Source organism: Ceratotherium simum, chromosome 9 (genome assembly GCF_057802395.1).
Source record: "Ceratotherium simum simum isolate JZ-2026a chromosome 9, ASM5780239v1, whole genome shotgun sequence".
In the NCBI taxonomy this organism is placed as follows: Eukaryota; Metazoa; Chordata; class Mammalia; order Perissodactyla; family Rhinocerotidae; genus Ceratotherium; species Ceratotherium simum.
The window spans coordinates 42753198-42769365 of NC_141908.1; the positions used below are offsets into that span (position 1 = coordinate 42753198).

A 16168-nucleotide genomic window follows, 5' to 3' on the forward strand; every position below is an offset into this window, starting at 1 on the left:
CTATTATTCGCCCTAAATTTACATGACGGTATAGTTTATGCCCAGACAACTTCTTAGAGTTCCTGTTATTTTACCACAGAAAAAGAGAATCTTATAATTGCTAAAAAATTTAAATCCACAAAGTTGAGGGACATTGTCTTAAATGACTCCATGCTGTTTGAATTTCTCTGAAGAATCTCCTCCGACCTCCCGGTTTCACTCCAAGGTTTCGCTGGGACTCTTTTCTCACTTATCAGTCCAATGTCAGACATTTCAGCTACTTGAGTCTTAAAAGAAACATGCGAGTTTGGGCACCAACTTCTCTGTCAGTGTCAGTTACTCCTCAGCTCTGGGTTTCTTCATCTCTTCCCGCTCCCTTACACTCTCCCAAAGATCCAAGTTCCTTTACATCTTGGGTCCCAACTATCACACCTCTCACTTCCAAACATCTCAAGCTTTCAGATTTTCTACAGAGCCCTTGTGGGGTCTCCTACGTAAACACTCACGTCCTATCCATTGCCTTCTCTCAAATGACTTTTAACACAAGTATTAGACTATTTGGAATTTCTTTCTCTCACTATAGCCACTTTGACTCACTTTGGAATCCGCTTGTGCGTATGCACATCCATCTCATCTTTGTCACATATAGGGACCCTCTGGATCCATCTATGACAGTGTTCCCCTTGGCAAGTAAAAACAATAGGAACTAAAGGACAAAAAACTGCGTTCCCAAATCACTTGTGCAAGAGGAGTATTTATGCTTTGATCTTCCTCTTTCAGATTTCTTGTCTAAATTAAATTAGGGTACAATGCTCCTCCACTGTGACCTGGCCATTCTCCTACTGCACATACAAATCTCCTCTCTTCAGATACAGGACTGAATGAAAAGTATGTGCATTAAGAATTCTAGAATGTTTATGCCAGAAATTTTACAATCACACCGTGTCTGATTTCCTCAAGGAAGAATCTAGACTCACAAACCTAAGCTATCTTGTGTGTCCAGGAAAGATCATAACTCATGCCTACTTCTACTTGACAGGAACATTTGTATTTCCCAATCTAGTTTGCATTTACATGAGAATTCAAGAGGGAATTGCAAAACAGAACTTTACCCTGAATTTGGAGCACGAGATATGAAAAAATTAAAATTAAGTTAAGCTTGTTTTTCCTCCATGATCTAGACCATATGTTTTTCAAAGATTCTGCAATGGATTTTGCAAAGACTACTTCATCCAGCACAACCAGATGTCCAAAGCAACAGATGTCCACATAAATAATAGAACACAGTACAATGTTTGCCTCACAATGCACAAGGATAAGAAGCTCTCCAAACTTGTTGATCCCACCTCTATTCATGGTATTGGTTGCTCATTTTGATACCAGGAAAATGAAAGCATCTACTAAAAGTATTCAACATACCTTTGGGTATGGAATATTTATCGTTCTGGGATATTGTTCATCGCCATAATAGGAATAGGCAATAACTGGTATCTCCATATCATTAAATTCTGCATACGCCAAAAATTTTCCATTAGGAGACCACCAAAGAGCATATTTTGTAGCAAGCATTTCCTCTGAAAAATAAATACTAGCATATTAACTACAATTACAGCCTACTCTTAAAATCATTCTAAATGCTTCAAAATACATTGTATATAGCTATTTATTGACTGAAATAATTTCTTTAATGTGGATGTGACATATGTCATACTTTGATTATTAAAAGATAAATAATCTGGGTTTAGAGGAATAGTTTAACCTTATACCCCATATCAAACATCAATTAGTCTTGTTAGGATTTGACATTAATCAGAAATGTAATTTTTTAAATAAATTATAAACATCTCAACAATAATTAATTTTTCCTTTAGAGGCAGCTTCTGGTTTTTATAGTCACCTAAAATAGCCAAACAATGAAAACTGTAATTATACTACAGGGTGATACAAACATTGAAAGTTGACTTTGTCTCCTGGGAATATTCTTTTTAAAAAATCAATTCAGTTGTATATTTTTTAATAAAGGCAAGGACTAGAAGACCCTTAAAAGTCTGGTTAAGTCCTGGATCCTACACAACCTGAAAGAGGAGAAAATTCATGAAAGTATCAAAAAACTAACAAGATTTTCTCACAAAATAATATGGAAAGTTGTTTAGTTTTGGAAAAAAGATTTATTTCTCTAGGAAAAAAAAAACCTGAGAAAATGTGCTAATATGGCATCCAAGGACCATATATTTCTTGGAATATAAATTATTACTACCACTTTATAATGCTTATGAAAATAAATTCTACCAGTCTTCCGATAATAAGAATTTGTTCTTTCAAAACTCGTATGTCCTGTTCAGAACCTGGAAACAGCTGTCAGAAATGCCACCATTCATCGAAATAACATATCACTCATCTAAATTTTACTAAATGTATGCAACTATTTTCAATCAAAAGCCTAAAACAGCAGCAGTAGAAAAAGAATACAGCTTACCTTCATAAACCCAGTCTGGGATTCCATTAAATATTTTATTTTCTTTTCCATTATATGTTATTTGAAAAGGTGGGTCTCCTGGTCTTTGTTTCAAATAGATATTGTTTTGATAGACATATGCCTAGAAGTGGTGGCAAGTTAGTTAATAAAGAGAAATTCCATAAGAAATACAATGAAGTCTGTATATTTGTGTTAATTATTCACCTAATATCTTTAAAAGAAGTGGTAATCCAGATGCAAAAAAGACTCACAACTAAAATATCATTTTAATAGGTCAAAAAAACCAACACATTAACATCACTAATGATTTTTAAAGTCTATATCAAATAATTAATAACATCTGCTATTACATTAGTTGTTTTATTATCCAAATAAATAGTTATGTACATTGACAGAAAGTCACATAAATCTCTGAATATTAATAGCTAGCCAGATCTAATCTTTATTTAGAGTCCTTAAATAAGAGCTTGGACAAAATTTCATGTTGTCTGAAGCTAGTCTGGGAAACTTGTGAAAACCATATTTTTCCTGAGCTTTCTGGCACAACGCATCCTGGCTGAGTATAAGGATAAAGTTTTTGACTGCGATATTTAAAGAAGTCTATCCATGAGCTTGAGTTTTTGCTGAATTCTCAGATGGGTTTCAATTTATCAAAACTCGTCCCGTTTTTAACCACTAAAATAGTCATGATTTTTTTTTCTTTCAGGCAAGGAAATTTAACAAAGGCCAAAATCAAGTGGCTCCTCTTTTATTTAAATGATTAAACACTTCTATAATTTAAACACTTACTAATTTACTCCCAACAGGCGACCAGCATAAATACTGAATTGGACGAGGAAGCTCATTTCTTCTTACAAACTCTCTAGAAGGAAGAAAGACAAACAAATAAATAACCCTTGCTATTAAATGTCAAAAAAAAATCAGTATAAACAGAAAAGATAAACAAAAAATAAAAACGAAGGATCATCCTCTCTGCTTCTTCGAACCTAATGGAAAGAATGCAGCATCATGAGACTGGAGACACGGGATAGTAGTTACCGTTCTTCACTGGTTACTTAAAAGTCCCTTAACTTCCCTAGGTCTGTTTTCTGACCTTTATAGTGAGGTGAATGGATTAAAGATTTATAGACTGTGAAAGTGGGAATACCTCTAGAAATTATCTAGTGGAACCTCCTCATTTTATAGAAAATAAATGTGAAGTTCGAGAGATGATATGACTTTTTAAAGTCGCATTGCTGGTTCTGGGCACACTCCTAATTAAATCAAGTCTTTTAACCCTGAGGACTGTAAAATTTGTACACACCAGGCTGAGATGGTCGCTGAAGTGCTTTCCAGCTCTGAAATTCTATAATTGTGCTGAAGTTTAATATGTACTCTTCCACAGTCTCATTCACAAGCCCCATCGCTGTGAATGCATATGCATTTCAAATTTTTGAAAATAAGATGCCATTTGACAATCTCCCCAGGGATCTGACTCGAAATCAGAAAAGGAAAGGAACATCTGATCTCAAGCTAAACTGAAAAGCAGATCATATCCTGGGCAGTATGCCTTAAGCTTACAAAGTCTTCCTCCCATGGGGAAATTTCAAATATCCTATTGGCCAAAAATCTCACTTTGATGCTTAGGATCGGCCTACAAATACTCGATTCACTGACTTGCACTGTGGAGCTTTCGTAGTTCTTCAGCAAGAATGTGTTCAGATTTTTATAAGTGCTAAAGAGTCATAGAATGCCATGCTTAAGTTTTGACTATTATCTTCTTGAAGATTGTATTAATAGTTTCACGAAGAACGCTTTTGTGCAGACGCAAAACAAGACCCGCCTCCAGGGTATAATGTGAGGAGCCTGAAGAAAGTCTCCCTGGCTTTCCCCTCTAAAAAAGTCTCTCCAACCTGGACCTAACATATGCCTGACATTTCTATTTTTCCCATTCTTTTAAAGTCAGGACACCTGTGAAGACTTGTAACACACATTGCTTTGATTTAACTTAGTTGGTCATGCAGCATGAGGCCTAGTGAACAATGAGGGAACATGGCACTGGAGAGATCGGTTTTGATTGGAGAAAGAGTAATGCCCCTAGAGGAAGGAGACCATTAGTGCTGCAGTGGGAATCCTGACTGCCAGAGGGCAGTAGATGAGGACAAGGCCCCCGGAAGGTCTGGAACATATTGAAAGACATATGAGGGCACAGGCAAAGGAATGACCCAGAAGGAAGACATTCTTCATCTGGTTTACTATTCTGTTTCAAGCCAGCGTTCATGTTACCTTTGACATTGTAACACTGCCTTAGGTTTCCACAGGACTTGGAATCCTCTATGCAGTCACGTAGACAGCGCCAAACTGAAAATCTCAGGGCACAGTCTCTTCATGACTGGCACATCACCACAGCTGCCATTTTCTATGTTTTCTAAATAATTAACAGTATGAGAGAAAGTGGAGGAGGCTGCTTTACAAAGCAGCCTCTCCTCAGTATTCCTTTCCTTGCTTGAAACCAGAACCATCTTCCTTTTCTTTGTGGTAGATTTTCATAGACTCTCCAGAGGCACATAGAAGACTTGAAATTAGTGGTATTCAGTCTTGCCTTGAATCTTAACAAATTTGTCTTTCCTTACTTCCTAAATTATGCTATATTTACCTGATAAAAAAAAATCTGGCAAGTTAGATAGATATGCAGGAAAAACAAAAAACAGGGATTTGATTAAATTCACTGCACAAAAGCTAAATAATTAAAATGATTCTAGACCATAAAGCTTATATAACCTATGATTAAACGATTTGTTTTGTCATCTTCTTGGAATGCTGTTTAATTTGGTGAACCTCAACATAGGTAGGGTATGGAGAATTTCAAAATGATGAAAAGAAAAACAAGGAAATGATCAAAATCTAAAGAAATTGTACTGAAAGAGTAAGGTTTCCACCTCACTAGTCTAAAGGTTTCTTGAGAGTGGGGTTGGCGCCTCGAGCTCATTTGTATCTTCCCCGTACATGCTTTTCCATAGTAGGTGCTCAATAAATACTTCTTGAATTTGCTGATGATGTGGTTACAGAGAAGAGAAAGACTCCGAGTTCATTAGATGGGTTTAGATTCTACTTTACAAAGCAGTTTCTAATTCATAATTTGACGGTTTAAAGAGATCAGAGTTATTCTTTTCTGAAAATTTAAAAGAAGTAGATAGATAAATTTTTTTGAATTGTTGTGCTCTTGCTAGACAAAAGGGGAAATAGACCATAAGATTTTTCAATACCTCTTCAAGCCATATAATTATTTTTCCCTTTTATATAACAGCGAATAGGATATCACATTAAGATGAGTAACTAAACCAATTCATTGTCCATACTTAGCCAGAGTAATTTTTCAAAAGTGCAAATCTGATCACGTCATTTCCCATTTAAAACCCTTCAGTGATTCTCTATTGTCGTCAGAACTGGATCTAAACTCTTTGTAACGGTTTCCATATTATTATTTGGCCCATGCTTCCTGGTCCCAACTCCTTCTCAACCTTACACCACCTCCCACTAGTCAGTGTGCCCTCCTCCAATTTCAACTCAATTGACGTACTTTGAGTTTCTTGAACACTCCATGCTCTCCTTTCCCTTTGGGGCTTTACATACATTCCCTTTGCCGGGAATTGTCTCCCTCAATCTTTCATCTACTTACCTATTAATTTAATTTCTTTCTTTTAAATTGTAAATATTTCAAATAGTTAAACATACAAATAAAGAAAATAATACAATAGATGACCATTTATCCACCATCTAATTTGAAGAGATATTAACATTTTGCGATTTAAAAAAATTAATTTAAAATCAACTAATGGAGTATGTGTTCAGATACAGCTAATGCTGCATCTTCCTCCCTTTCGCTTCCTTCCAATGAAGTAGCCACTCTGCTAAAAATAGTATATCATTCCTATGCATGTTTTTGTTCTTTTACTATGTGTCTACCTCCATAAATTGTATATTTATAATTTGGTGTTCAAAAGTAGGGAAAATAAAACTATATTATGTATAGAAATGCAAAATATTAATCAAATAAAAAAACAAATATCCCCTACAAGTATTTCCTATAATTTCTTAAGTTTTATGGGTATACATGTATTGTAAAGAAGTAAGAAACTAAGATCTATAACAAGATAATGTAGTCTTAACCTCAAATAAGAATCAGAATGAAAAAAGTTTATATATTAGATTTAAATAGTATTAATAAACAAACATGAAGTTTTACCCATTTGTAAGGTCATAGATGTGATATGTTGCTGTGTAAGAATATCTCCAAAGCTGTCAGAAAGAAGAGAGGCAAAGACAAATTATGACTCTTAAAAATCTTATATCAATAATGTATAATCATACATTATTCATCATTCAACTGAAGGTTCAGAATTATAAAAGGACTATTTTCACAAGGCATTAGGAAGGATATGTTTCAATTCCAAACAAGTCTTCATTTAAAGAGTTTAACTGTGAACTTTTGTGTTGTTTGTCCAAGTTCCAGAACTAATCTCAGCAGTGATTCAACCCTCACTCCATAAAAAGCATATCCAAGACATTTCTTAATATAAAAAGCTTTCCTTTTACACAGTCTATCCTAAGAATTTTCCCTTTATGCTTTACCTTGATTAAAATAAAACCGCTATGATTCCCATGGCTCATAGGATTACCCTGCATCTGGGTAATTCATTATAATGATGCCCTTTAAAATTAGGTAAAGAGAATTTCATTCAATGTATAGTTTTGTTACAAAATGCTTGCCTTTCTTTGAGTATAGTTTTTTGTTTTTTAATAATGGAAATTAGAAAAATAAATAGGAGATATATAACTTACAACGACTCCCAAAAAAATCTGCTCTTTTCCTCATTGAGTATATTTCTGCTATGGTTAGTGAACAATGCAAGTATTATTTTGGATTTTGTTTCTTTTCTTTTTTTTTTTTTTTGTGAGGAGGATCGGCCCTGAGCTAACATCTGCCAATCCTCCTCTTTTTCCTGAGGAAGACTGGCCCTGGGCTAACATCCATGCCCATCTTCCTCCACTTTATATGGGATGCTGCCACAGCATGGCTTGCCAAGTGGTGCGTCTGTGCGCGTCCAGGATCCGAGCCAGCGAACCCCGGAGCACGCACACTCAATCGCTTGTGCCACCCGGCAGGCCCCTAGATTTTGTTTCTTAAAAAGTCTTTCAAACTTTTGGCAAAGAAGCTCCAGCAGGTTGAAACACGTCTTTCTGAAGATTGCTGGTGATCAGGACTTGGTCCATTGGAAAATAATCAGCTGACTGAACACCTGAGAGTGAAGATTGACTTTTCATTCTGTATATTAAGGGAAATTTGCAGATCGAGTAGGATATGAAAAGTGGCAGTTAAAACAAAAGGTTTTTGGTCTAAAATTAATTATTAGCAGTTTAATTTGATAGGAAATTCTTTTGTTCTTTTGCAAAAAAATCATCTTGAAGATGTGTAAGTAGAACAATAAGATGATTAATTTCACTCTATAATTTCGAAAATTCAGGAAGGGGAAGTTAAGTAAGGCTAAATGGTCTGGCTTGGTGCATACTCCTACAGTAGATTTTTGAAGACAGATTTAAACCCTGCTCAACCACTGACTGTATATTATCTCACTTGAGCAAGTGAGTTAAATGTTACATCTTGATTTTCTCGTTTTCAATAATGTTAAACATTCACAAGGTTAAAATACGTGAGAATTAACTAATGATTTATAATGTCAAATAGCTTTAAAAAATATAAGGATAATTCTCTCATTTCTGATGAATATAAGTGCTTCCAAATGAAGGTTTTTTCCTCTCAGAGAAAAGTAGTTTCTACTACTTGATGATAACCAGACAAGAATGCCAAATTCTGAATTATTTGTGTACATTTCAGTTATGCTTTTTGGGCTCATCTAGAATCCACATTAGCTTTTTGAATATTTAGAGATATAGATAGACTCTTTCTTCCTCTTATGTTTATAAACCAATCTGTGGGTTAGTAGGAGACATAATCAGATATACCCAAATTAAATAGTCAATACCTTTAAATAATCACTTTCTAGATATGCAAAGTGTCGATCAGGTGATAAGCCATAATTCGAAGCATTCACAGTTTTCTGAAATTATGAAGTTGATTAGAATACAGAAAAAAAAGAACACAAAGCCATATAAATTTGTAGTTCTAAAAGAATATTATATCATTGATATACTCTTATATACACATACTTTCAATGAAATTCAAAAAACGTTTATGAAGTACGTACTGTATACAAAGAAATTTGTTAGATACTATGGGAGGAGAATATGATAAGATATACTTTGTGATTTCAAGAAACTTAAAATGTTAAACTTGTAAATAAGTAACTTGCATTACGAACTAGAAATCTGTAAAAGAGGTATAAATCTAGCACTGCAAAAGCGTAAAGGAAGAAGTGCTCGAATCCACACGAATGGATCATTAGTTGCACAGGGGAGGGGAGTATCACTGACTTTAAAAGACTAGTAGGCTCTTGAGGGTGGAAAAAGTAGGAGGATGGAGAGGCCAGGAGGACAGACTAGCATGGCCCATATATCATAACTACCATTTATTGAGCATTTATCCCATTTTAGTCACTGTCCTAAGCATTTTCTAATGTTATTTCATTCAATTCTTATATTAACACAAAGAGTATTATTATTCCTACTTGACAGAGGAAGAAAATGAGGCACAGTGAAGTTGGTGTAGTGTAGAACCTTACCCAAGTTTCCATAACTAGTAAGTGACAGAGCCAGGATTTGAACCTCAGTTTGCCTGACTATAAGGACTGAGTTCTTAACTCAATTCTCAATCTCGTACCGTACTGCTTCCACAGAGGAGGGAAGATGCTAGCCGATTTAGAGGAGGCATAGACAGTAGTCCAGTGTGACTAGAAGAAAGAATTGGAGGAGATCTACAGTGGGGGATGGAGCTGAGAAGGCAGGTTGGGTCCAGATCTGGTGCTAAGAGTTTGGATTCTGTCCCTTGGTCAGTGAAGAGCTGGCAAAAGTTTTTGAGGAGGAAGATGGTGTTGGATACATACCATGGTGGTATTACTCAAAATGGTATATGATTCTCCTGTTTCAATATTATAGAGTATTATATTATCATCTGTGGATTGATGAAGATATTCTTGTCCTTTAAACAAGAAGGAAAACAAACCATGAAATGATCTTCCTTAACATGAAATACATTTACAACAAAGAGAAACCTCTTTTATTTTACAGACCTACTTTGTTTCTTCTCCCTGTCCAGTACATGTTGTTTTTTCAGATTTAAATTAATAAGTTGAGGGTGCAAGGGAATAAAGGATGCTTTTTTCTACTTTACACAAAGATGCCATATTTGCTAGTAGCAGCCTATTCTAACCAGTTCAGGGTGCTCAGGAATAAAATTGGGTTTTATCTGTGTTGCAAAGAGGATAAACTAGTTAAAAATGGTACATTTCTTTTGTAATAAAAAAGTACGTTTGGGTTGGGTTTGATTTAGTTTAAAACCTATTTTGTGTGCATTTTCTTTTCTAAAGAGAAAAATGAAAATATTCAATGTTTAGTGGCACTTTAGATATAAACTATAATGTCATAAACTATTTAGTCGACCTTACCATTTGTTAGATTAGACTTATTTGGCGACATCTTATTTTGAAAACCTGTATGCAAATATCAATTTTATGGCCTTAAAGGATTTGTTGTCAGAGTGAGATTTGTCCATTTCCCAGATTAACAATGGGATTTCTCTTTTGGTAAAATTCTCATGACCTCTCTTAAATAGGTGCGTATCTCGCATTCTGAAAAGCTATACCATGCACTCAGATTATTCCAACAATGCATTCTCAACTTTTACTTTTCTGCTAAAACTCCGAATGGCATCATTACCATTGGGTAAATCCAGTCTAAACGGTTCTGTCAAAAGCGCTTTGGAGGCCACTTGGCTTATCTAAACGATTGCTCTTTTTTCCTATTTCAACTGATATGGCTTCTGTTACCATAGAGATGTATTGGCACTAAAAACAAAAAACAAAAACATACATTTAAAAAAACTCAAAAGGTGAAAAAATAATTTACTTACCTGAAATCCAGTTTGGAAAGAATGTTTTATAAGAAAATGTCCCATTTAAAATATCCTTCAATGTGAGTGCTCTTCTTGTACTTTTTTCTGAGTTCTGAACTTCAGGGGAGGAGGAAACATATTATTACTAAAAAGGTTAATAACTCAAATAAATTCTAAGCCTGTCTCGATCTGTTCTTTCTCATATAATGAAAAGATCTGCCATTTGCTAAACACTTGTTTAACTCCTGTCTTAATAGCTACTTATCTCCCTCTTTATAGACAGGGTAACTGAGGCTTAAAGAGGTAGTTTGATTGCCTGGAAGGGAAAACTGCTTGGGAAATGTTGAGGAGTATGAAGGGTAAACAGGAGCACCACGCTGAGCAGTAGAGATGTTATTCTTTAGGCAGTGAAGAGATGTCAGAGATTTTGAAGAAGGAAAACGAGATGAGGTTCCAACAACTCCAGGCCTTGCAAAGCTGGGATTGCAGGCCATGCAGGTTTGACTGGAAACCTAGCCTTTTAAGCAGTTCACTGTATTCCCTCATTTCCTCACATATGTTTGCCTTAGATTTTTACTGATTTATTAAGGATGAATTTTAGCATCTCAGTTGGTCAGATGAGATCAGCCAGAATCTTTTCCTTCAGACATCTCAAGAGAGGCATTAATGAAGATTGATAATTTCTTATCTTGACAAAGGAGTTTTATAAAGAGAAAGAAAAGACCAGGAGAAAAGAAAACCACACCGTCTAGACACATAATCTTAGAAATTCCAAGAGTGGAGGTTTTCCATATAAGAGCTAACCTAATGTATCTCACAAACCACAAGCAAACTTCACCTATATTTGAATCCTCCAAAACAATTGTGTTTTTCAAACATGACTGTATTCTCAGAACAAACTCATTCTAGAGCCCTGAAACAGTCAGATCCGCCAGATGGGTAGTATAACAACCAACTTCCAATCCTCCTTCATATCCATATTGCCACTCTCCATCCCTCCCTCCTTACCCCTTCTCCAGGCCACCACTTCCAGAACCAAAACTGAGAAGAATGTCCTATACCTTAAATAGCATTTATGAATCTGGCTTTTGCCCATGTGAAAATAAAACTGTCGAAGATGAGAGCTGTAGCTTTCTCCTCCTGCTAAACTCTTCTATAGCTGTCCATAACTCTTAGGATAAAGGCCAAGAATGTTAGTCTGGTCCATAGGCCCTAGGTGGTCTGGGACAGCCTACCCCTGTAGCCCCTTCTTGTCCTTTTCTCACTACTTTCTAGTCTCCAAACACGCTGGGCTTTCTGTTCCTTAAACACTCATTTCTTTCTCCATGGCTTCTGCCCCTCTGTCCACCCTCTCCCTTCTCCTTATAACTTGTATTCAGCCTTTAGTGCTCAATACAAGAGCCACTTCCTCTCAGAAGCCCTTCCTGACTCCCTGGTGTGGGTTTGGTTCCTTTGTTATACATTGCTATATTCCATGTTCTTTTTTTTCTGAGCATTGGTCTTGGCTTGTAATCATGTATGTATTCAAGTGGTTATTTTATTAATGTTTCTCCACCTCCCACTGTATTCTCAAAGCAGTCACCAGAAGACCAGGGGCCATAGCTAGTTTTGCTCACCATCACATCCCCAGTGTCTAGCACATAATAGGCATTTAATAAATACTTGTTGAATGAATGAATACATAAATGTAGGACAGATGGATGGATGGATGGATGGATGAGTGGGATTTGTGCCCTCTTCTTTACAGAATATTCCACTACAAATTTTCTGTATGGCTTTGCTAAGTCAATCTCTGATATCACAGCTTGCTCACCTGTAATACAAAAGACTGGACTAGAAACTGCTGATAATCCCTTCTAGCTCTACCATACTAGATTTGAAATTTGAGGCTCAACAAGCTATAGCAACCTTGTTGTTACATAAAGGTACTGCCTTGTGATAAGAGCCAAATAACCAACTGGATAATAGCATCTTCTGTTATTTTAACTGATTTACACTGATGTATCTATGATCCACACACTTGATTAGGACCATGGATTTTTTTTCTTAATTTACTAAAAATTATTCTGGTGGCTATAAGAACACAAGTTACTGGTGAACCCCTTTGCAACCAGACACTAAATACTTAATAACATTAAATTATTCTATTTTTTTAAATAATCATCTTCTTATATTCTCTTTGCATCCTAAGTAAGGTTGTATGTCATGCAATTATTTATAATGAAAGTTCTTCTATTTAATTAAATGGTCTTGTGCAAAATTCATACCACTGATTTTGTAATTCTCATTCAATGAATAAGGGGCCATTTTACTACAATAGCTTTAGAATAATTGCTAAGTATTTTAATTCAGTTTTATTTAACTCTCCTAAGAGCAAATTGCAATCTGTTTCTACTGTAGTCAAGAGGAAACTCTAACACTATCTATCTATAGTGGAAATTATTTTCCATTTGAGATATATTTAATTTGCGTCTACACAACCCTGAACATCTAGATGAAAAATCTTACCATTTAGTGAATCCCTTTATTGTAAATATCAAAAAAACACTAGATAATTGTTTTTTTAAAAAACTTTTTTGAGATTAGTTTAATAAATGAATATAATCTTGGTGATGTCTTTTTTTGTCTAGTGTAAATAATGCTTTGATTATGGCTAATGACTTATATAATAGACTTTCCTATTTAATTATCCTTGCATATAATTTTCTTGACTTACAATTATGCTTAATGGAGAAATTCATAGCTACAATTAGTCTTCATTTTTATAGAAGATTAAATTAAGTAAGATAATTCAAGTGAAACATTTAGCTCTTGCTTGACACATGGTAAGCAGTCAATAAATATTAGCTTTTGCTATTATCATAGCTTATCAGGATTCTTCAAACGAATATTTTTAATCAATGTTTGCCAAAATAATCTGACCACTGGAACTTTCATTATTTTGTTTTTGTTTTTGAATATCTACAAAAGTCATGATTTGGAAAATGCAGTTTCAGATTAGACTATTAGTACATACAATTAATGTTTAATTTTATTCAAATATAATGAAATTTATCAATTGTACTTGGAACATTTTGGTTATTGTATAGCTCCATAACTGAAATATCAGTTATGATCATAAATACAGATAGTACTAATATTGCTTATATGGATAAATAAAATTTATTAAAGTCAAGAGTTTCAAATTATGTTTTAAATACCTACTGATTTTCCTTTTAATAATATTAATAATCATGCTGATCCTTATCAGATTTCTTTAAAAGATTTTAAATGTTAGTTATTTACTCTTTTAGAACCTCTAACCTAGATTATCCAGTAAAGTTACATGACAGTATATCTTATATTGCTTCTAGTAGTCATTTATTTTAAATGAGTATACAGTAGCTATAAATGCCAATAATCTATATAGAGAATTTAGCATATGTTGTGTTATGACTCAAAATACCTATAAAGCAATTTTAAACATATATTAATTGTACTACTAATTACCATAATGATAATAAGCCCCACTGGCACCCAAGAAGTGATGAGTGGATATGCAGAAAACATATCCAGAGGAGCCAGATGTATTTATTTGGAAATAGGGTTCATGGCACAGATTTGGGGTAGATGATTACTCCTAACCTCAGATGTGATGTAGCCAGGGCTTAGAAGGTATGATTATGCTGGAGTCAGTCTTGGCTCAGAGTGAAACCAAATTAAATGGGAAGAATTTAAATTAAACATTCTTCTCTTTCTGCTGAAAATGATCACGTGTTCATAAATGTAATGCAGTAATGTATCTGCTCTGAAATGTTGCATTAGGTTACATACTAAGAGATATAAAACATAAGGTTTACTTAGAATTTCCAATCCACGTTCTGGTTCTTTGTACATCTAGAAAGATCATAAACGTAATAATGTGTCTCAACACCATCAGTATTGACCCTATATCAGCCACCAAAAGAAATGACCTTCCATTGGGCTCTATGAAAATTCCATTGGCTTATTGCTATCTCAACACTTACCCAAATTTATTGAACATGAAACTTTTTTGTCTCTCTATTTATGTGAATTGCATAAGTCATAGGTCTTTACCCTTGAGAGTAGAGTGTGTTAGATTATTCTTATTATTATATGCCCGGCAGCTAGGACAGTGCTTGGCGTATAGTGAGAGCACGAGAAATATTTGTTGAATGAAGAAACAAATCAACTGGACAGATTTTATGTTAACTTGTTTTCACCAATTCTCTCCCAAAGATACACATGCCCTTATTCTCTACCTTCCTGTCCATGTTGTAAATTTCATGTATACACTCTTCTACTTGGACACACCTTCAGTTAAATATGTATCAAAATTTAGTCCTTGGAGTCACTTGGAATTCTTATTTGAAAAACAGATTCCTAGTCCTTATCTCCAACCTCCTGATTCAGACTCTCTAGGGATGTGGCCCTGATAGTTCTCATTTTTACCAAGCCCCCTGGTGATTCTTCTGCAAAGAATTCAAATTTAGTTATTTCACTGAATCTACTTGGTTCAGTGTACTCCTGTGTTTCTCAGTGGACTTGCTACTTGCCTATAAACCCGTGGTAGGTGGGTGGCGCTGGCCTGCTTAGGAATCCATACCTCATAGACATAGACTCCCCACATCTAAGTGTTGATCGTGGCTTTTAAGGAATGTTAGTGGTTTCCTTTAATGTTTATGCCTCTATTCAGTCCTCTTGCTCATTGTCTTTTGAGGCTATGTCCAAATGAACTCCTTTTTAGGTACATTCTCTCTGTTGATCCTTGAGGAATGGAGAAAGGGCAAGGGGATTAACTCTGCTCCAGATTAGATTTAAGCAAGATTGCAGGAAAAATATTGGGGGGTCATTGTTTTCTGGTGTTTTGAATGTGTGTGTGTGTAAATCAAGTATACAATGCATCTTCATGGCATCAATCACACTAAACAAATTCCAGTCACCTGAAAAATATTTCACTGATAATTATTGAATGAATAAATAGATTTTCATGCCCCTTCCAAATCACGTTTTAATGTTGAAATCTAATGTTTTGATTATTTTGGAAGTTTAGTATTGGCATCTATAATTTTTAAACTCTAAATAGTTGAGCAAATGTAGAAATGAATTCTGAAAGCATCTCTCTCTTCCATACATACTGACACTTACTTGATTAACACTTAATTCCTGACAATGCCCTTATATTCAATTTGGCCCATCTTTAGCACAGTTACTCATACACTGCTTATACATTCTAATTAACTATACTTTATTTGCATTTTCAACTTAGTAAAGCAAAGCTGAAAATTATTTCAACTACGAATCCAAGAAATTATAATTCACAGAAATAATTCACAAGTAAGTAGTGATTCACTATTCTCTTAATTCCTTCTTAAAACTTTGTGCTTCTTCTTTATTAGGATTCTGATTCTATTTCTGCCATTTAATTTTCTAGTCCTGCAAAACTGGGAATAAGTGTCAGAGCAGAGACATCTGATGTTAGCTCTAATATTCATCATAAACTAAATGAGAAAATGTGGTGCATTAAGTGGGCACACAAATGGCTGGCAGGTCCTTTTGTTCTCACTTTCATATTTGATTAGGAACTGATGCTTGTGAGGCCACCCCAAGGAAAATGACATGGACTCCCAGGCACACTGTGCCTGTGTTTCTGCTGTCTCTGCAGA

The 16168-nt window shown here is 34.9% G+C and overlaps 1 protein-coding gene across 1 annotated transcript in view; it reads right to left on the bottom strand.

The window, feature by feature from the left end:
• FAP (fibroblast activation protein alpha) overlaps positions 1-16168 on the bottom strand; it is a 71086-nt gene that overhangs the window by 45516 nt on the left and 9402 nt on the right. Inside the window, 7 exon segments of the mRNA XM_004428261.3 lie at positions 1399-1553; positions 2456-2576; positions 3245-3317; positions 6681-6733; positions 8479-8553; positions 9496-9590; positions 10521-10619. Of these exon segments, the coding sequence (XP_004428318.2) occupies positions 1399-1553; positions 2456-2576; positions 3245-3317; positions 6681-6733; positions 8479-8553; positions 9496-9590; positions 10521-10619 (671 nt within the window).